Source organism: Aedes aegypti, chromosome 2, assembly GCF_002204515.2.
Source record: "Aedes aegypti strain LVP_AGWG chromosome 2, AaegL5.0 Primary Assembly, whole genome shotgun sequence".
In the NCBI taxonomy this organism is placed as follows: domain Eukaryota; kingdom Metazoa; phylum Arthropoda; class Insecta; order Diptera; family Culicidae; genus Aedes; species Aedes aegypti.
In genome coordinates, this window is record NC_035108.1 from 271,927,577 (window position 1) to 271,949,685 (window position 22,109).

The 22,109-nt window shown below is 37.0% G+C and overlaps 1 protein-coding gene across 8 annotated transcripts in view; it reads right to left on the minus strand.

The window, feature by feature from the left end:
• The window catches only part of LOC5569675 (insulin receptor substrate 1-B), a 665,066-nt gene that overhangs the window by 54,711 nt on the left and 588,246 nt on the right, over positions 1-22,109 (minus strand). For 4 of the 8 annotated variants that reach the window (XM_021845092.1, XM_021845094.1, XM_021845089.1 and 1 more), the window contains 4 exons: positions 16,543-16,723; positions 15,894-16,019; positions 5,388-5,536; positions 3,435-4,061 (listed from right to left, as the gene is read on the minus strand). In XM_021845092.1, the coding sequence (XP_021700784.1) occupies positions 3,435-4,061; positions 5,388-5,536; positions 15,894-16,019; positions 16,543-16,723 (1,083 nt within the window). The remainder of the gene's footprint in view (positions 1-3,434; positions 4,062-5,387; positions 5,537-15,893; positions 16,020-16,542; positions 16,724-22,109) is intronic. The other 4 variants (XM_021845096.1, XM_021845093.1, XM_021845090.1 and 1 more) reach the window with 1 other exon arrangement.

Below are 22,109 nucleotides of genomic sequence, written 5' to 3' on the forward strand. Positions count from 1 at the left end.
TTGTTGAACACTATACCAAGCTGAAACATGAAACAGAACGGGTTGGATTGAAGGTATAAACGACGAAGACGAAATACCTGCTAGGAACCGACCACGATAGAGTTCGCATTGGCAGACGCGTGATGATCGACGGAGATGAGTTCGAGGTGCTGGACGAATTTTTCTACCTCGGATCATTGATAACGTCGGATAACAACTGCAGCAGAGAAATTCGAAGACGTATCATTGCCGGATGTCGTGCTTACTACGGACTCCACAAGACCTTACGGTCTGGTAAACTTAACCTTTGTACTAAGTGTACCATGTACAAAACGTTGATAAGACCGGTAGTCTTCTACGGGCATGAGACGTGGACAATGCTGAAAAAGGACTTGCAAGCTTTAGAAGTTTTTGAACGACGTGTGCTTAGGACAATCTTTTGCGGAGTATGTGAGAACGGCGTATGAAGGAGAAGAATGAACCACGAGCTTGCGTAGTGAACCCAGTAACCAGAAAGTCACCAAAGCTGGAAGGGTACGTTGGGCGGGGCACGTTGTGAGAACGCCGGACAACAATCCCGCAAAAATGATACAAGACGAAAAGGAGCGCAACAATCTAGGTGGTTTGTGGGGCGATCGCCATTGATCGAGTTAGTTGGCGGACAATGTGGCGCAGGTCATGTCTTGAAGGACGTACCGCCATAAAAAAAAAACATGCGGACGGAGGGCAGTGCGATGTTACTCGACCCATGTCCGAGGTTGGAAAACATCGCACTTAGATGGCAAAGTATTCACTGAAGCACTTAGACGCAAACAGAACACTTTGGACCTAAACAGTGAAGAGCTAGTTGCTGTGATATCACGAGCGTGTGATGCTTCCATGCCGTGAAAAGCCCCTCTCAGAGAGAACAGGCCTCCAACGTACTGATGGTGCGATCAATTGCGAATCTTCGAGCGATCTGTCTCCGGGCTAGGCGAAGAATGCAACGCGCACGCAAAGAAACACAAAGAGAAGAACGCGGGGCAGCATTCAGAGCGGCAAAATTGGCTCTCAAAGAGAGAGTCGAAAATGGACATGCTTTGATAGTCTATGTCAGAGTGCGAACTCGAGTCCGTGGGGTGACGCCTACAGAGTGGTAATGGCTAAGATCATAGCTCCCCAAGAGAAGTCGCCCGAGCGATCGATAATCGATGTACTCTTCCCGCATCACCCCACAAGCCCATTACCCTCAGCACCGTATGCGGCAGTTAAAGGAGAAGAAGTGGCGAGAGTGACTAACGAAGAGCTGGCAGAAGTCGTGAAATCATTCGCGTTAAACAAGGCACCGGGCCCCGATGGTATCCCGAATATTGCCTTAAAAGCGGCAGTTAATGCGGATCCGAACATGTTCCGAACCACGATGCAACGCTGCTAAATTCAAGGAATCTTGCCGGATGTATGGAAGCGTCAGAAATTGGTGCTACAACCAATATTGAGAAACCAGCGTATAGACCTATCTGTCTACTAGATACGACGGGCAAGCTGTTGGAAAGGTTGATCCTCAACAGGCTAGTACCGTATACGGAAGGTGCGGACGGCTTGTCCAACAACCAGTTTAGATTCAGGAAAGGTAAACCTACTCCGGACGCTATCCAGTCGGTCCTTCAGGCAGCTGAGGCGGCAATCGAGCATAAAAGGAACGGCATCCGTTACTGCGCGGTTGTTACTCTAGATGTGAAGAATGCGTTTAACAGCGCAAGCAGGGTAGCGAAAGCCCATGCGCTTCATCCCTCAAGGTACCGAGTGGTGTAAGCTTCTTGAAAGCTATTTTGATGGTAGGATTCTACTGTATGACACAGAGGAGGGGCAGAAAAGCGATCAAATTACCGCGGTAATCTCAAGGTTCAATTCTGGGACGGATGTTATGGAATGCGATGTACGATGGCGTACTGAGGCTGCCCCTTCCGACGGGTGTTAAGATTGTTGGCTTCGTCGACGACATCACCCTAGTGGTCTATGGTGAATCGATGGAGGAAGTAGAGTTAACAGCAGTGCACTCTATTTCCATAGTTGAGAAATGGATGAAGTCTAGGAAACGAGGACTGACAAGACTGAGGTGGTGGTGGTCAACAAGCGCAAGTCCGAGCAACGGGCGCTTATCTAGTTAGGTGATTGCACCATAGAGTCCAAGCGATCCCTTAGGCATCTTGGGGTAATGACCAATGACAAGCTCAGCGTCGCTAGCCACGTTGAATATGCCTGTAAAACGGCATCTACGGCTATAGCGGCGCTTTCGAGGATGATGTCTAACAGCTCTGCTATAATTGCCAGCAAACGTAAGCTGCTGGCAGGCGTGGCGCTATCCATACTGAGGTATGGAGGACCAATCTGGTCAAAAGCGCTTAGAACGAACAGAAACTTAAAGCGGTTGGAAAGCACGTAGAGGATCATGTGCTTAAGAGTAGCAAGCGCATACCGAACGGTTTCTGAAAAGGTCGTGTGCATCATAGTCGGGATGACAAGCATCGGGCTCATCATCAAGACCGTAACGTTTGTAAAGAGCCTAGAGGTTGACAGCAGAAATGGGATAACTTCACTTAAGGTATATAGGACCCATCCGCTGATATCAAATGTGTCAGGATTTATCATAGAAACCATGGGAAACGTAGTTTCTGTCAGGACGTGTTTGCTATAGACAGTACCTGTATAAGTTCGGACACGTAGGTGTCAAACCCACACTCTCTGAGTTCTCTTCTCAGGTGTCTGTTTCAGATGTCCCCTTGTAAAAATGCCCTTAACCAACTTCATAAAGCATTCGTAGATACTACCGAAATTACTTTCAATACTGTAGATACTGAAGTCCTGATATTTCTTACAATTTGGATAGTGTCCAATATCTATTTGGAAATTTTTCAATCCATCAAACAAAGTCAAAACTCTAATTTCTTTCAAGTACTGGATCTGCATAACTCGTTCCAAAACAACCTTCAAAGACGGAACACCCCTCGTGACCTCGCGCGAATTAAACTGATCGGCGTGCTGTACATCTATGGGGCTGCGACAAATCGGGATGACATCCTTCTCGAAAAACCAACCTATCGCGGCTCCATAACATTCAATGGTTAACAGTGAGAAGCGAGAATTAGGATAGGAAAATTAATTTTTATTACAGTAATCGACCATGATCTCAAACATATTCTTTCGGTTCGGTTTGGCGTTCGGTTAAAAATCTTGCTGCTAGTTTCGTCAAACAGCTAGCTTTATCTCCATAGGACCGAAAACTCGTCCTGAAAGCGTAAGTTTGGGCAATCGTCGAGCAAAACGTAAAATCTGTACATGAAAGGTGAACGTGAAAAGTAGTTTTAGCGCTGGATAAATAAAAAAAAACGAACAAAAGTATTTTTCCGTTTGCGTAAGAAGTTGTAAGTGGTAAGATTTGGTAGATGCGAGATGCGAGAAAATTTCAGTTGGCGTACCATGGTCACTCGGCGATGGAGACTCGCTAGTGGATGCCAGCGAGGTGGTGGAGATGGTGGTCGCGATCACGCCGCTGCTGCCGTTAGTACCCACTATTACACTGGTGGAGGTGCTGCTGGTGACGTTGGCACCACCAGCAGAGGAAGGCCCAGTGTGTTGCATCAATGGTGGCGTAGTATTGCTAGTGGCCCCACCGGACGTCGAAGGTTCACGGATTGAGGAGTAGGACAGGAAGGACGAGGCACTGCCTTCTTCCTCCGGGGGAGGTGCCAACTTGGGTTTCTTGATGGCACTTCGACAGTAGGATGGGGTCGGGGAAGGGTGAGGATGGGAACTGGGAACGCCCGGCTGGTGACCACAGCTATTGGACGACGGCTGGCTACTACCGGCAGCCGGGAAACCCGCCACAACACCACTACTGCCGACGGCCACGGCGGCAGGGACAGAGCTAATAGACGTGCATGGCTTGTCCGAATTCGGGTGGTGGTGGTGGTTTTGAGTCGGTTTCGAATTTTGACTGGAATTGGCGGGGTTTTGTGGGACCATGACTACTGTATTAGTGCTAGTGGCCGACGAGAAGGACTCGGAACTCTGTGCATGGGATGCATGTGGGGATCTTTGATCTTCTGTAAGATGCAGCAAAATTAAATGGATTAACACTAAGTGGGATGTTCTGATCCAATTGTTGGGGACGGTTGGGAGGGTGATTCGGTTTCCTAGGGGGGTTTGTTAAGGAATTTGACCGCATTTTTATTGTTGCTGAAGTGGGATAAAACCATGCAGTGTTGATCACATATAGGAAAGCTGTGCGTCTTAGCGAGCACAGTTTAAGTTTGGAGTCGATCTCAAATTACAATTTTAGTAATTTTTTTAAGCTTCATTTCGATTTTCGATGTTTTTTTAGGGTCTAGTTTCCCGGACTATGCATTATCATAAGACTTGTTTATGGTTCTCGTTTTCCTCAAGCACATTATAATATCACATATTCGCATATTTTTAGCAGATCAACATAAGTAGTAATCATCGGTAATATCCCACGTAGAGCAGTTGAACAAAAAGTAACAAAAAGGATAAAAGAAGTGTTGCTTTTACTACTACCTTCTTATGATCTTGAAGTAAATTTTTCACCGTAGTATGTGCCAAAGAATAAGAAACTTTTTGTACGAAAACAAACTTGCATTGAAACAAAGTTTACAAAACGAATTCCTCATTGTATTCAAATTTGAGATGCAATTTAGGTAAAATTAGACAATTAAAAATGAAATCAATAGATTGATTTTTTAATTACACTTCCAATTGGGCTTAGGGAATAGATTGATTTAGTGTTAAAAACTATACATAACTGCAAACCACTACTGTGCGCTACTGGAACAAAACACCAAAATATAAAACAAAACTGAACTAGAGCCTATAAAAACGCATGAAAAATAAACAATTCTATTCACAGAAGAATATGTTCACACCAAATTAAACCTTATAAGTTCACAACATCACCTACATTGAATTAGAAACTTCACTAGAAAACCGTTATTAACTGTTTAATTTCACTACTATTTAAAAGGAAATGCGAAATCGAACGAAAGATGGTTCGACAAAAGAACAAAACGGTGTGACAAAAAAACGATTGGGAATAAAAGGTAGTGCGTTGCGTTGGAAATGATAATAACAATTAAAAGAAACGAAAGAGGATAAAGAAACAGAAATGAGAGAAAAAAAACTCCACCTAGGGTGGAAAGAAGAAAAGAAAGAGTAAGAACTAGTCTAAACCTCCCTAGTGGAGCGCAGTGTGTATGATCATATGAGCAGTAATAGGGGTAGTTCTATCGATTAACAAGATACACAGAGAAATAAGTGGAAGAATCTCAAAACGCGGTGGTAAAAGTAGTAGTATATATATAAATACGGAGGTGTAGAGTTAAGGAAAAAGATCGATCTGAACTTGTGCGACTCACCACCAGAGGGCGAACAGTTGACCGGCTTCTGGCCGGTGTACGTCTGACGGCGGCCCAACGTCTGGGTCGGCTTGGAGGCCGCATTAGCCGACGAGGAACGATTCCGAGGGATCGGACCGAGCCCGTCCACCTCTCTGTTTTTGGTAGGCCTGAAATAAGAAAAAAAAAGTAAATACGGTTTATTATAAGGAGTAACTGATACAAATTAACATTTGAAATGATTGTATTTGATTCTCTCGAAGGGAATGTTGAACAGTACCATCGAAAATGATCCTTGCTTCTATCCGTCTTACGTCACAAACGAGGTTGACACCTAGTCTGATATTCAAACACTTGATTTCGAACCACCCAATCTCTCAATTGCTTTCACCGGAAAACCATTTCAGAAACTAACTGATGATCTCCTGGTCTTTCGATATAGACATTTTTTAACAAAATGTTTGTCTTTTTTATGTTTTGTTAATGATATTGAATAATTGCATTTTCGGAAGATTACAAGTTTCGTGTATCTCAACGTAATTGATTCAATCAAATGATTTTTTTTTAAATGGAAATTTTTCTATCTTTATGTTTATATCTATCTATCTAATCTGAAGAATAATCCAGTCAACCAAAATTTTATTATTAGCCCGGGTTAAGATTTTTAAAATTGTTATTGTTTACGTTCAATTCAACTGATTTAGATGCGGTTGTCACTACATGCTATCCAAAGGCTTCTAGTTTCACATGCATTTCTAATGCAACACCAAATTTGTTCCACTCAAAAAACTACGAAATACTTGGTTTTCAACCTGTTCCATAGCGATGATTCTAGCCTTTTCAGTATAAATTTGCTTATACAAATTCAGAACATACAGGGGATAGGCAAAATGATTGAGATAGGCAAAATTTTGCCCAAATTCTAATGCTTATAACTTTATGAAAAATGAATGAAATTGGATGCATCTGGAAGCAGTCGACGGCAAATTTGGTCCAGTTTTAGGAACTTCCTTGGCCATGCATATTGGCCACTGGACACCAGAGATGTTCCGGATTTTCTGAGGTCATGTACAAATGTCATTTTTTCTGTCGCTTGTATTTTTGTGCGGTGTAAAGTTAGATAGATGTTTGCAATTTTCCTAGAAACTAGAACTAATAGGAAGTTGATTGCCACCGGACGCATTAAGACTGGTTGGAAATCTTCAGAAATATGATCATTTCCGTAAAACTGGTTCCGGAAAGCATGGTCAGTCATGTTTGTATTTCCAATCATGTAAATATTATCCGGAGCTATATCCAAGTGGACATCAACCTTATAAATGATGTTTCCTGCAGCGTATTCAGAACCATTAGATGCACAGACCACTCTATAGAAGGTTCCAGGTGCCCTGGGGGAAGTGGTCAATTAGGAACATATCTGGAACCATATCAATATGGGCATCAAACTTCATGATTTTCAAAGGTTATGTTTTCCGAAGCATTTCCAGCACCACCGGCTGCCATGACCACTTTATAGTAGATTCCAGGTGCCCCGGGGATGTGGCCAATTCAAAACATGTCCGAAAACACATCAATATGGGTAAAAACATAAAGATTTTTGAAGGTGATGCTAATAGAAGTATTTACAGCGCAACTTATTTATATGACCACTGTAGGTTTCTTGGGCCCTGGGGGATGAGGTCATGTTTCGAGTTGGCCACATCTCTAGGAGCTCCTGGAATATACTATAGAGTGATTATTATATCTTGTGGTTCTGAAAATGCTCGCCATTTTCCAAGTCACATGGATCTTACTGTTTATGGTAGAATGTGATTGTAAACAGATGAACGGACATGTTCCGAATTGGCCACATCCCCCGGGGCACCTGGAACCTACTATAAAGTGGTTATGGCAGCCGGTGATGCTGGAAATGCTTCGGAAAGCATAACCTTTGAAAATAATGAAGTTTGATGCCCATATTGATATGGTTCCGGATATGTTCCTAATTGACCACTTCCCCCAGGGCACCTGGAACGTTCTATAGAGTGGTCTGTGCATCTAATGGTTCTGAATACGCTGCAGGAAACATCATTTATAAGGTTGGACACCAATATATTGGATTAGCTTGGATATAGCTCCGGATAATATTTACATGATTGGAAATACAAACATGACTAACCATGCTTTCCGGAACCAGTTTTACGGAAATGGTCATATTTCTGAAGATTTCCAACCAATCTTAATGCGTCCAGTGGCATTCAACTTCCTATTAGTTCTAGTTTCTAGGAAAATTGCAAACATCTATCTAACTTTACACCGCACAAAAATACAAGCGACAGAAAAAATGACATTTGTACATGACCTCAGAAAATCCGGAACATCTCCGGTGTCCAGTGGCCAATATGCATGGCCAAGGAAGTTCCTAAAACTGGACCAAATTTGCCGTCGACTGCTTCCAGATGCATCCAATTTCATCCATTTTTCATAAAGTTATAAGCATTTGAATTTGGGCAAATTTTTGCCTATCTCAATCATTTTGCCTATCCCCTGTAGTTGAGCATACACTTGAGGCCTTCCCTAGCCGAGTGGTTAGAGCCCACAGCTACAAAGCAAAGCCATGCTGAAGGTTTCCCGGTCGGTCCAGGATTTTTTCGTAATGGAAATTTCCTTGACTTCCCTGGGCATAGAGTAACATCGTACCTGCTACACGATCTACGAATGCGAAAATGGCAACTTTGGCAAAGAAAGCTCTCAGTTAATAACTGTGGAAGTGCTCATTGAACACTCATTGAACAGTAGGCTCTGTCCCAGAGAGGACGTAATGCCAAGAAGAAGAAAATGGATTGACTTCTCACTTGATACATTCCCAGTTTTCTAAGGAAGGGAAATACACCGGAAGGATTCCAAGTTATTAGGTACCCTCACAGTTACCAAAAAAAAAACATGCACCGCTTAATTTCTCGCGATTCGATGGCGCGCTGGTGGTAGGAGGATAATGATGATGATGAAGTGCCAAACGCATTTATTCTCTCCACTTTTTTTTCGCACCCAACCGTGAAGCCGCCGATGCGATGCTACTTTGTCAGTCAGACCTATGCGGAGCGCGGGCAGCAGGTAATTACTGTTGTATTTGACTTCCACGCTTGTTTTCAGCTACTTAAGACAGCTTAAAATACCCGATTGTTAACTTCTTGAGCTCGAGCAGTGGCGCGGCACGGGCGGCGGCAATCGTCAATCCATAAATTGTACACTATTTGGACTGAACCTAATGATAATTTAATTACTGCTTATGGGATCGGGGAAGCTCGCCCTCTCTTATATCTGTATCAACAGGGCTGGTAGCAACACAGTGTCTTGGAAATAGGAACATTAACTCGTGGCTGAAAAAAAGCCAAACTGAAAACAAAAGGGGATCAAAAAGAGACCAAACACTCCAAGAAGCAAAAAAAAACGGAACCAGAAAATAAAAGTATTAAAAATAAGATAAAAGTATTAATAATAAATAAATTTAAAAATCTGACCAAACATTTCAAGAAGGATATTTCTAAGAGTTTTTATTGATTTCTTTGTGACATTACGATAAGTATTAGCGTAATACTCCCATTACTGTATGTAAATATTTCATGATTATCTTCATAAATTGCATCATCAATCAAGAAAGCAGATGTTTGCTTTGCCAAAATTTCCTTCAGATATTATTCCGTAGATTTCTTGTGTAAATTTTCAAAAGGACCTATCGAACATTGAGAGGCTCTCTATGTTTACTTTCTCTCCAATCAATAACTGGGCCACATGAACCTTTTCTGAATCGTTTTTTTTTGTATGAAACGCTAGCAGAGGACAATGCCTTTCGGTCCATAGTGAGAAACTTCCAAAAAGCTTCATTATTGCACTAATACAATCGAAAGAGAGTGAGGGAGAAGACAATCTTTTATTGATACATAAATCTTTTAAATATTACTCGAGGTTTGCTTAGGAGATCATTTAGTGTTTTTTACGGACTTCCTAAGGAATTTCTGCAAGAATATCGTTCAATATTCCTTTATGATTTGAGGGGGTTATATGAATCTAGCATTGAGAACATCGACTTTGTAGTTTTTTTTTTTCAGCAAATTTTCACTCCATACAATTTGTATGGAAGTCAATAAAAAAATAAAATATCATTGGAACAGCAAAATTTATTAATATATTTAATTAAAAATCGACAAAAATGTCACTTACATCCCTTAGCGTTTGGGTCCTTTGATTTAACCTGGAATTTTCATAAGGATAACCCCTAAGTGGCAAACTCGCCATGGGCGTAAAGTTATTAGAATAAACTACATTCACTATTTAGAGATATTATTGCAGTGGTTCTAAACCTTTTTGAAGCTGCGATCCCCTTTAAAATCCTACAAACATCACACGGACCCCTGAAAATGGATGTTCTTGAAATCGAAAGATATACTTAGCAAGCACCCCCAAAATACGTTGGTATTTTAAAAATTTTGCTTCGAAGAAATCTACTAAGCTTCTAAAAAGGAGTATCCCGCCAGAAATTTTTCAAAGATATTCCCATCCCAAGTTTAGGAGTAACTTATTCAACTTTTATTTAGCAAAATATGTGTTGAGCACAAGTTCGTTGAAGATTTCCAAGCGATTTACAGATAGATTTGAGAATATTTCTCTTGTATGTCCATGCATTTCACTAGAAATCCGGAATGATCTCATCAAGAAATTGTGGAAACAACTCGTTAAAATAATCATTAGAAACTCTCTAAAACCTTTGTCAGATATCCTTCTGGAACCTTCGCAGAGAATACTACCAAAGATATCATCAACGAATCTCTCCTAAAGTTCTGCTGATAGATTCGAATGAATTCTGCTAATAGTATAATACACCTGGGTCTCAAAGAATCTTATAGATCGCCAGGAAGTTGGTGAAATTTGCCAAGGTTGAACCAAAAATATGCAAGAAATTTAGTTTGCATACCTCTTTAAACGATCTAAGTTTCATTTTATTGAAGGAATACCTTCATAGTATCTTCAGCAAAGTTGTAGATTTTAACGCTATTTTGAGATAAATAGTTTTGAATTTTTCGTCAAAAATTACACTTTAGTTGAACCGTTATTACTTATAAATTCGTGATTGGAAAAATTATTCAAAAATATATATTTTAAAATTCAAGTTATATCTGATGTTCTGTGAAAATTTCATTCGAATCGATCCATCAATAACTGAGATCTAGCTTACCAAAGTTGGTCATTTTGTATGGAAAATCGAAAATGTTGCAAATGTTTTGTCCAATTCTGTAGCTCTTAACACAAACGAGGTAACAATATTCTCAAGATTGTTAATCTGTCAAGAAAAACGTTTTTTTAAAACAGCTTCGCGGACCCCCTGAGATGCCAGCACGGCCTACTAGGGGTCCATGGACCACCGGTTAAAAAACCCTGTATTATTAGAAAATATATGGAAACTAATTGAAGTGAAGAAAAAAGAAAATGAACATACTAAAAATCAATAGGATGAACAAATTTCGTTGGATTCCATAAGATAAGCAAAACATTACAATTTTACGGAATATTCTCGTCTCACTAGTATTTTTTAAGTATTTCCATTTTCTTTTTGAAAAATAAAATAAAATGTTAAAAGTAAATTAGTTTCCATTATAATAAAGTGAATAATAGTAATAATTATAAGGATAACCTCAGAGATTACTACAAAGAATCCATCCCGAATTTCTCCAAAGATTTTTCAGAGTTTTCTAAAGAAAGTTCTTAGTCCATGATTTTCGTTAAGGACATCTTCAAGAATTTAATCAGTTCTCAAAAAAATACCTCTGATTTCTAAGATTTCCAAGGATTCTCCCCGATAAGGATAATAATTTCTAAAATATGCCAACTACCAGAATCTTTATGGATACCTTATTACAATTTCTCAAGAATTGCTTCCGATTTCTAAAATTGCTAAGGATTTCCTCCAATAAGGATCACAATTTTTTAAAGATATCAACTTGGAGTTTCTCTAAGGATACCTTAATATGTGATTTCATCCAGGAATTGTTTCAGGGATATCTTTGGAAATAATCAAGGGTTTTTTTTCACAAATTACAGGAGAAATTTTTCAAAATATATTCGAGAGATTTTAGGAACTCCTAAAGTAATCTCAGTGCTAGTAGCGACCAAGTAAGTATCTTGAAAATATGAACTTATGAGACCTATTCTGCCGTGAATCGCAAGTCAGTTCCATATGTAGGTATAAGTAGGCATTGGGAAAATGGGTTGTGAAGTTTTCAAACTCGTTTTACATACGAAAATCAAACAAATTCCAGTGGATAAAAACATGTTCAAAACTAAATGAAAACTTTCACAATTTGCTTTTCACAACTATAGCTTTCCGAGACGATTAACAAAACACGATTCATTTTTGTGTTACACGATGCGGAAATCAATAGTTGGACTATAATGCAATTACTTTCATTATGGAACAATTTGGCTTGTTTTTTTTTCAATTTTTCCGAACAAATCTTATTATCTCATTAGTGCAGCTGAGAGACCAATTTGAGATATGTTGAAAACTGAACACAACTCAATTTTGACGAAAATGCAGATGGGACTGACTTGGCAGTATTGTTTATAAAAAAAGACCCAATAAGAATCAAAAACAGACCGTAAGAGCCAAGAAAACAAAAAGAAACCTAATAGGAATCAGGAGAGAAGAATTTCATTTCTATTAGAAACAGTCCATACATTTCTATAAGAATATAAAAGTAATTTCAGAGGTGGTAGCGGTGGAACTTCTAAGATCTATGGCTTGAAAAAAAAAACCAAGAACCAAAAAGAGACCAAAACAAAAAAGTCAAGAAAACAAAAGGAAACCTAATAAGAACCAAGAGATAAGAGTTTCATTTTTCTTAGAACCAGCCCATACACTTCTTTAAAAATATAAAAGTAATCTCAGAGCTGGTAGCGACTAAAAGAGATGGGCAAAATGATCAAATTTTGAGAGCGAATCGTAGGTGACTCACTCACAAAAGTGAATCGACTCTTTTGATCGATTCGGTGACTCATTTTATAAAACCAAAAATGAATCTTGTATTTTACACAAGAAATAAAAAGTATAACATATTTTGTGTGAGAATATTTTTCGTACAGCAAATTTAACTATTAATACATGTCCGAATTGTTTGACTATGATAATTCCAACTCTAAAACATGATTCCTAGTAAATTTTTAAGCCCTCTTCTAAAATATTCGGTGCAAATGAATCATGACTCTTTTGAAAAGAACCGTGATTCGTTCATTCACTTTCGAGAGTCGACTCTTTTGAATGATTCGTGGGTGAGTCGCCCATCTCTAGCGACTAAGTATCTTGAAAATAGGAACTTCAAAGATCTATGGCTTGAAAAAAAAAGACCAAACAAGAATAAAATAGAGACCAAAAGGAACCAATAAAACAAAAAAAAAAAATAGGAACTAGAATATAAAAGTTTAATTTCTCTTAGAACCAGTCCATACACTTCTCTAAGAATATGAAAGCAATCTCAGAACTGATAGCGACTAGGTATCTTGAAAATAGGAACTTCAAAGATCTATGGCTTGAAAAAAGAGACCAAAAAAGAACCAAAAAGAGACCAGAAGGAACCAAGAAAACAAAAAGAAACCAGAAGATAAAAGTTTAATTTCTCTTAGAATCAGTCCTCAGAGCTGGTAGCCACTAAGTGTCTTCAACATATGAACTTTAGAGACCTTTTGCTTGAAAAAAAGAGACCAAACAAGAACCAAAGAGACCAAAAAAGAAACCTAATAAAAACTAGGAGATAAGAGTTTCATCACTCTTAGAACAAGTCCATACACTTCTCAAAGAATATTTCTAAGACTTTTTTGGAAATTCCTCGTGACATTACTGCTCGTATCACTATTTCTATTTGCCATGACTTTCTCTATGAATTTTATTGAAAAATAATTTAGTTATTTGCCCAAAGATTAAGGTATAACTTCGAAGATTTCTTCAGAAACTGATTTAGTGATATATTTCGTATGGAATTAATTCAAGATTTTTTTCAATGAATTCCTGCAAGACTTTTCCTTTTTAATTCCTCCAAGGATTTGATTTAAGATACCTCAGGAATACAGCCTTGATCCGGATCCTTAATCCATCCGGAATTCCTTCAAAGATTATGTCAGAATATTTTCAGGAAAGTCTTAAACCAATAACTTCTCCAAGAATGCTTCCATAAATTTCTTCATATTTCCAACAACGTTTTCCTTTAGGATTTCATTATCTCCAAGAACCACTCCAGAAATGCTTGCTAAGATTTCTTCAGGGATTCCTCCAGTAATTCTTTAAGATATTACCAATGGAAGTTTTGAGAGAAACCAGGGAAATGTCAAAAATGTTTGTTCATAAATTATTAGAGAAATTTTCAGAAAAAAAATCTGGACAAACTTGTTCAAGAAGATCTGGAGTAACCCTTGAATAACAAGGATCCTTTAAAGAAATTCTGGAGTTCTGAGTAAGTTTTGAAAGATTTCCTAGATAAATTTGCTAAAATAATCAGAATTCCTTAAAAAAGATCAGATAGAATGCTGCAAAAACTAGGAGGGAATCTTTAACAAATAGTTTGAAATGCTCAACATATTTTTTTTTTGTGGGAAATTCCTGAAGAATTAAAAAAAACCTGCGGGAGTAATCTTTTGATGAAATTGTCTTTCAATTCCTAGAAAAAAAAAATCTAGAAGAAAATTATGATGAATCCCTGGTCGAATTGCTTGAAGAAATCCTGGAAGAGTTCTTCAAAGATATCCTCGATAACCCCTCGAGAAGTAACAGTAGATGTATTCTTGAAGGTATTCACAATAAGTAGTAGTATTAGTATTCCCGAAAAGAATTACTTATTAACTCTGCTATAGACCCATGTAGATTTTTTTTGAGGAACTTCTGTAGGAATCTTAGGAAGATCTACTACAGTAACAACTGGAAAAAAATGGCTGGAGGATTAGTAGGAAAAATCTGGAGGAAATCTTAAAGGATAGCCTTTGTGAAATTCCCCGAGGAAATTACAGGCGGTAGTAGCGTTGTAGGATAATTAAGCAGGGAATTTCTAGAAGAATTTGTGGAGAAATCCCAGTAGGATGAAATGAAATCTCTGAAGAAATCAGTAGGATAATTCTTGAACCACTCCTCGAGGAATCTGAGGAAAAAAATCTTGAAGAACCTATCGAATAGTTACGTTACAGTCTCTGAAGGTTTCTCTGAAGCCTGTAAAATTTTGCTTGAAGATGAGGATTCACTGCAAGCATAATAGGCATGAGCATTGATGACTGTACTATTCGTACTTGCTACTCCGTGATCGACCGCAAAAATCAAAATTGTATAGAGAACCAACAGATGCCGCTTGGGAGTAGCGTAACTTCAATGTACAATTCCGAGAACTTCAAACTTAGTAATGTCAATAACGACGCCGGCCACGTCCTTGCAGGAAGGGAAGGAATGTTCGTGTGACGTTCATTGTTACTAGAGATCGAGATTATTTCTGCATCTCCATCGTTTTCACAGGAAGGAGTTTTGTTAATGGGAGGGTTCAAAAGCTACATTATTAGGATTCACCTTGGTAAGTTTCATAGAGCCTCAATTTGAAACGTTAGCTATCAGTGTGTCAACATTTTTAATGTCGAACTATTTAAAGTTTTTTTTTTATCACTGCGACCAATAAATTAAAAAAAAATAGGTGTATCTCATTTGTTTTCTCATAAAACTGGAATAATCGCATATGCCGACACTTAGAGTGACGAAGCATCCATAGTTTGTTAAACGAAAACTTAAAAAAGGACCTGATGATTCACTGCATAAGGGAAAAACTGACTTTCAAGACCATTTTGGTTGAAATAGAGACTTTATACCATAGAGACTTTTTTAGAAATTTGCCCTGTAATCTCTAAGGAAACTTTTGTTTAAATTTAAAATAAAGTCTTGTAAAGATCTCTGAGAGAAATGCAGGTTTCTTCAAGAATATTTGGTGAATTTTCTAGACAGATTACTAAGATATTTGAAGGCCTGATTGGAGGGATAGCTCGAATTATTTCTGTAGTATTTGCTGGTGTTGAATCTTAAATGAACTTTCGTGGTATCTATATAAATTTTACTAGGGATTATATTTCAGAAATGCTTCGAAGAACTGCAGCAGTAATTTCTGAATGAAATGCTGGAGAAATTGCATTTTGTGAAGGCACTGTATGGGGAATTCCTTGTCAAATATTGCCTGGAAGATTTCGTAATAGATTTACTGTGATAATTGCTGAAAGATTATTTAAAGCAATTCTATAAATGAAACCTGTAGACATCGATATAAGAATATCTGAAAAATCGGCGTGGCAACTCCTTTGTATAAATTCTTACATGGCTTCCTGGAAAAATCCGTAAATAAATAGCTTTAAAAACTCTGGGAAAACCTTTGTGTACTATTTTTGGAAGAACTGCAACCAGCCCTGTATCAATTGAAAGGGATCGGCGAACATTGCATTGGAGATGGAGAGTGCCCAACTAAAAGTGTTTCGGATACTCACTTCATAATGGTGGTGTGCATGTTGTGGGCAATGATAGCGTCCGGTGCTTCCATCCATATCTCGCCGGGGCCGATTTTCGAACTCCGGCCCACCTCCAGGTAGAAGTAGCGCTGGGAGGCACCGCATCTGTAAAGAAAAAAAAAAACAGCAATGATATTGAGTATTATTGCATTAAAGTTGGACACCGCCCGATGTAAGGGCGGTAAGTTAGTATTTCGGTGGCGGTGCTCAAGTTAATTGGTTCGAAATTTCTTTTTAATTGGAATGGTTGCCGCGGTTCCACGAGCGTGAAATGCGGCAGGCAGATGATTTATAGATGGAGTTGGATGAATGTAGGCACGGCGAAGACGATACGTATCTCTTATACTATGAATTATGCATTTGAACGCCTGAGTTAATCGGAATGGCTTATCGGAATGGAATTAGTGGGTCCTATGGAGTTTGTGTTTGCTGTCATCCTCGATGTTCAACAAAAAGCTACTGATCTGTTTTGGGATTTCATGAACCGTGGTTAATAAAACAATAAACGGACACGAATAGTGTTCAAAAAGCGAAAAGCGATTTGAACTTATAATATCCTGTCAGATTAGATCAAACAAGCGGACTACAATTGAATGGAAAAAACCGCTACCGTTCGGGTTCAGCTTACCTTCTAATCGATGCCAATGAAAATTCGACCACTTCGACCCGGGCATCGCCGGAATTGGTCGTTGGCGGTCCTATCCGTACCAGCGAAAGCGTTTTGTCCGTGATGCAGAGGCGATAGGTGCCAAGGATTCCGCAGCTATCGCCCAGTCCTTTGCGCTCCACAAATACATCCCAAACGTGCTCTGGAAGAGAGAGAAATAAAAACGAGTCAATTAGTGAAACTGAAAACATCGTAAATCATAAATACATGAACTCATGGTTCTATTGAAAAAATAATCAATGTGTAAGAAAAACTTCATGTTTGTCTAGTTTTTGGGAATGAATTTTTGCATATAAGTTTTTGTTTTGGAATCGTATAGATTGACAGTTGAATCAATAGTGTCTATTCAGTTTTAAGCTTTAATTATATTATGTTGATGATGTCCATCCAGGGTTTTTCTTTCAAAACTGGAAAATATAAATTCAGTAGAATAAAATTTTTTATTAGTTATGGTGAAGGGCTGCGAAAGCAAATTATTACCAAAGTTGATGTTTAGAAAGTTAAGGACATATCCAATAAATATGGTTTTTCAAAATGATAGCGCCACCTAAGCAAATTTGAGAAATAACTTTGATAGTTTTTTCGAAGAAAACTTTAATATGTATGCATGGTGTTTCAAAGAATAATAATATATATTAAAAACAAGTACTGGTATCCTAGCTATTGATTGCAGTTGATAGATTGCCTAGAGATTTATTTTAAATGGATTTATAACTTTTCATATAATTGAAAGTCGGTTTTCTGTTTTGGGGTTACTTCGATAATGGAGTATAAATCGAACAAAATTGAATGAATTACGTAGAGACGATATTCAAGTTCTTTGATAACTAGGCGATCAAAGATAAGTGACCAACTATTCAAAATAAATCGAACAATGATCGTGGAACAGATTGTTTATAAGCGTTTCGGAAATGCTAAAATTGATTCTTTTTTTAATATTCATAAATTTAATTTGAATAATCTAATTTTGAAATCAAAGATAAGCAGTGTTGTCATATACTAAGATTTTAGTTTAATCTGTTTCATAAAATATTGTATTAAGGCTCATGTTTGGACAACTGTGTTCATAAAAAAAGAATCTAGATTTAAAAAAAATCAAAATCGCGCTCGATAGCTTTAAAAAAACATGTCTAAGTGAATCAAAAGATCCAAAAGTTGGAAACGGCTCCCTATAAAGAAATAGGACAAAATATTGATTCCGAAATCTTGTAAATTTTGTCATAGAAACGCAATTTTATCAAAAAGTTTACTTGATTTTTAGGGTATGAATTATCTTATCAAAGTCGATTCAATAATTTATAAACATGAATTTTTACTAGAAGATGTAATAAGTTGCTGTGGAACAAAAAAAGTTGAATTTCCACTGAAATATGCTATGTATAGGAATTACAATGAAAAAAACAAAATAATTCGTTTAATCGGTTATAGTATTTGAGAACTTGTAGAAATGTTTATCAGCTACAACTTTGTCCAAGGCAGTTTCCAAATCAGAGGCATTAACTAGTTATTGATGTTTATCTGAATTGTAAATGTTTGGTATAATAATTAAACTGCTCTGCGGGCATCACTGGATATTAATTTATTGCTACGTCTTGGATCAATGCCACCAGTGAATACAGTGAAATATATCTAACAGTACCAGAATACACTACCCGTATATATATATACGGACTCACTAAAATAAGTAAGGTACCGCGGGGCAAGTGGGAACGAAAAAAACGATAGTTCAAACAAATTGTTCAATAAAAATTTCAAATGTCAATATTTTTCAAATCCAACAACACAATCACATTTTGGCAATATATTTCCTGGTGTGTGCATGAAATTGATCGAATAATTTCGAAATTGTACAAACCTTGGAAGAAAGTTTTAGAATGAGCCATTGGACGCAGTTACCTCGCTAAACGGGGCAAGTGGGACACATCCAGTTTCATGCGTCAATCCACATCATTAAGTCAACCATTACAATAACAGGATTGATAAATCATAGATTTTTAATTTTAAGTACATATTTGATGTACATAAGGGATCAACCATAAAATACGCAACGTTTTAGGAAGAACACCTTTATTTAATTGTATGTCACCTCACCTTTAATATTAACTGAAAATTCCTCAATAAGAGCTTAAAGAGGAATTAAACATGTTCAAAATAAATCATTAATAAGTTGTTAATTAAAATTTAGCACATAAACAATCAAAAATTTACGAAATTATAAATATGATTTGTTATTATTTATGTGCATGGCAGAAAACCACTTAATGGGGTGGAATTGTTTTCCATCACTACTTATTTTGGTAGAAATAACAAATAAAGTTCAAATAAAAAAGAAAAGTAATCGTTCTCATAATGCATTTCAAATTTCACCTTTGTTTTTGTTCAATTTTGAAGTCGTATTTCAAAAATAAATAAAAAATAAAGAATAATTACACTTTTCTTCTACCTCTTATACAATTACGTAATTTGAGATTGATCTCTTTTGATAAAAATCATTTGTTTAAATGGTTTAGTGATGTTCTCTAGGAAAATGTATGAATCGTATACGAAAAGTTTTGATTCTGGTTTTTGTTTTGATAGGTCCCACTTACCCCGGGTACAAAGATATTTTGGGGTAAGATAGACCATCAAAAATTTCATATGAAATGAAAACAAAATACTGGTTTATCGTTAACAGCTTGTAATAATACTTAAAATTGTAGCTTACTGATGGAAATTCGATTTATAACACATTTATTTTTTGCGAGTCAATGCAAGACGTGAAACATGTCACAATTTATCATGCAAGTTAAAAATGGCGCTGAACTGACAACTGTTACATAAACCACATGGTAATAAAAATAACAATATGTTTAGTACTAAATACATTCCTTGTCATTGTATCTTCAACTTTCTAGAAGAATACCCCCATGAAAAACTTTTCCTAAGTGAGCTATGACGAAACGCCCCACTTACCCCTGATTCTCACTTGCCCCGGGGTACCTTATTGCAACACCCAGTTGAATATTGAATCACCCCCTAAAAAGGTTAGCATCACCTCAAAATAGGTGAATTTACATTACGAGATCCTTATGATATGCGAAGAATAGACCTTCAGCAAAGTTGTTCAGCGGATCAAGGACATCCAAAAAGCAAACAGTTTGTTTCGAAATTTTGTCGATAGGTGGTGTTAATGAGCATGCAAAATTGAGCGTGCTGAACTAGTTCTCTCTTGTGATCCACAAGAGATAGAAAGCTCAAGTCTTCGAGAAAGTTGTTCAAAGCGGATGACGGATGTCCAGAAAAGCAGACCTTAAAATTAAAAAAAAAAAAAAAGGTTGGTGTCACTAGTGAGCAAATAAAATTAAAGAGGTATATCTTTTGATCCAGATAAGATAGAAATTTGGAGTATTGAATATTCAATGATTTAAGAGAAAAATAACCAGCATCGTTTAACAAATTTTCAAAACCAGTTTATTTTTGCTCAAAGTCGAAGCAATGTTAATAAAAATCTATCATTGCATTGCACTTCGTATTGCATTGTATTCGTATCAGATTTCCATGATGATTACTTTAAGTTTGAATAAAAAAACTGTGTTGCGGCCAGGATGTCTTTCCCTACGTTGTGATAATTTTTACTTGATGTACGGACAACGACTCAAACGCGCTTTCGATTACTAATTTATTACCACCGAGGGACACAGCCAAGGAGATGCTGATGCGAGATCAAACAAACTGGTTTTTCATTTTTGATGATTGTTGATGATTGTATGACGGATTCTTGAGCCCTAAACCCGAATTACCAGGATATGAAGTGAATCAGTACTGAATCATTGGAATATAAAGTGAATTAGTCCTAAACTGTTTGGAAGACATGAATCACTGGAAAATGCAGTTCAACAAAAATGAATAACATACACTTGAAATGAATCAGACCTGAATCACGTGAATATTAAGTAATTTAGACCTATAAAGTGGATCAGACTTGATGCACTTGAATACGCAATGAATCTGACACGAATCACTTGGATATGGAGCGAATCTAACATGAATCACTTGACTATGAAGTGAATCAGTCCTGAACTACTTAGTATGAAGTGAATCTGTCCTGAATCAGTTGAATATAAAGAAAATCAGACTTGAATAACTTGTACCATCAGTGCACCAGTATCCGCTCATGTACCAGTAGCCCGCTCACACCGAAAAAAAGATAAGTTTAAACAAAATAAACATGAAAACTATAGCCACTAGACGATTCAAATCGACAAATTGAATTATACTGTGGACAATCTTTTGCGTATTTACTCAAATTACCTTACTTTTAAAACTCGTGAGCGGGCTACTGGAACATGAGCGGATACTGGTGCATTGATGGTATATGAAGTGAATCTAACATGATTCACTTAAATATGAGATATTGACATACCTGAAACATTTTCATATAGCGAGTCAGTCTTGATTATGAAGAGATTTTAAACTAAAATATTCGAAAATTAAATGCATCAGACCTGAGTCACTTGAACGAGTATTAAAACATAACTTGATTATTTGAAAATAAAGAAAATCGAACCTGAATCACATGAAAATGAAATAAATCAATCCTGAATTCCTTAAATATGAAGAAAATCAGACCCGAATAACTAAAATATAAATAAAATCAAACCTTCAACACTTGAATATAAAGTAAATCACACATGAATCACTTGTAAATGAATGAATCAGACCTGAATCACTCAAAGACGGAGTGAATCAGTAATGATGTCCTAAAATATGAAGTAAATGAGCCCTGAATCTCTAGAAAATGCAGTCAATCGTCTGAAACACTTGATTATAAAGTGAATCCCCTAAACTGCTTGAACATGAAGTGAATTATATATTATCAAATGGAAAATGCAGTAAAACAAAACTAAAGAACCTAAATTTTATGTGAATCAGACCTGAACTATTTGAATATCAACTATTTCATACTTGAAACAGGTGAATATGAAGTAATTCAGACCTGCATCACTAGAATATCAAGTGAATCTGATCTAAACGACTTGAAAACACAGTAAATCCGACATAAATCAGTGAAATATGAAGTGAATTAATCCTAAATCACTTGAATATGAAGTGCATTAATCCTGAATCATTTGAATATTAAGTGAATCAGGTATGAACCACTTGAAAATGAAGTGAAACAGACATGAACCACTTGAAATCATTTGAACATTAAGTTAATCAAACCTGAAACAGTTGAATATGAAGTGAATAAGGTATGAATCACTTGAATACGGAGCGAATCGAATCACTTGGAAATTAATCATTTGAATATGAAGTGAATCAATCCTGTATTACTCGAACATGAAGTGAATATGACGTGAATCACTTGGATATGAAGCGAACTAAACCTGAATCACTTGAATATGAAGTGAATTAGTCATGAGTCACTTGAACATGGAATGAATCTGATATGATTTATTTAATATGGAGAAAATTACTTGATTATGAAATGAATCAAACCTGAAACACATGAATATAAAGAAGATCAGACATTAATAACTAGGGTATGG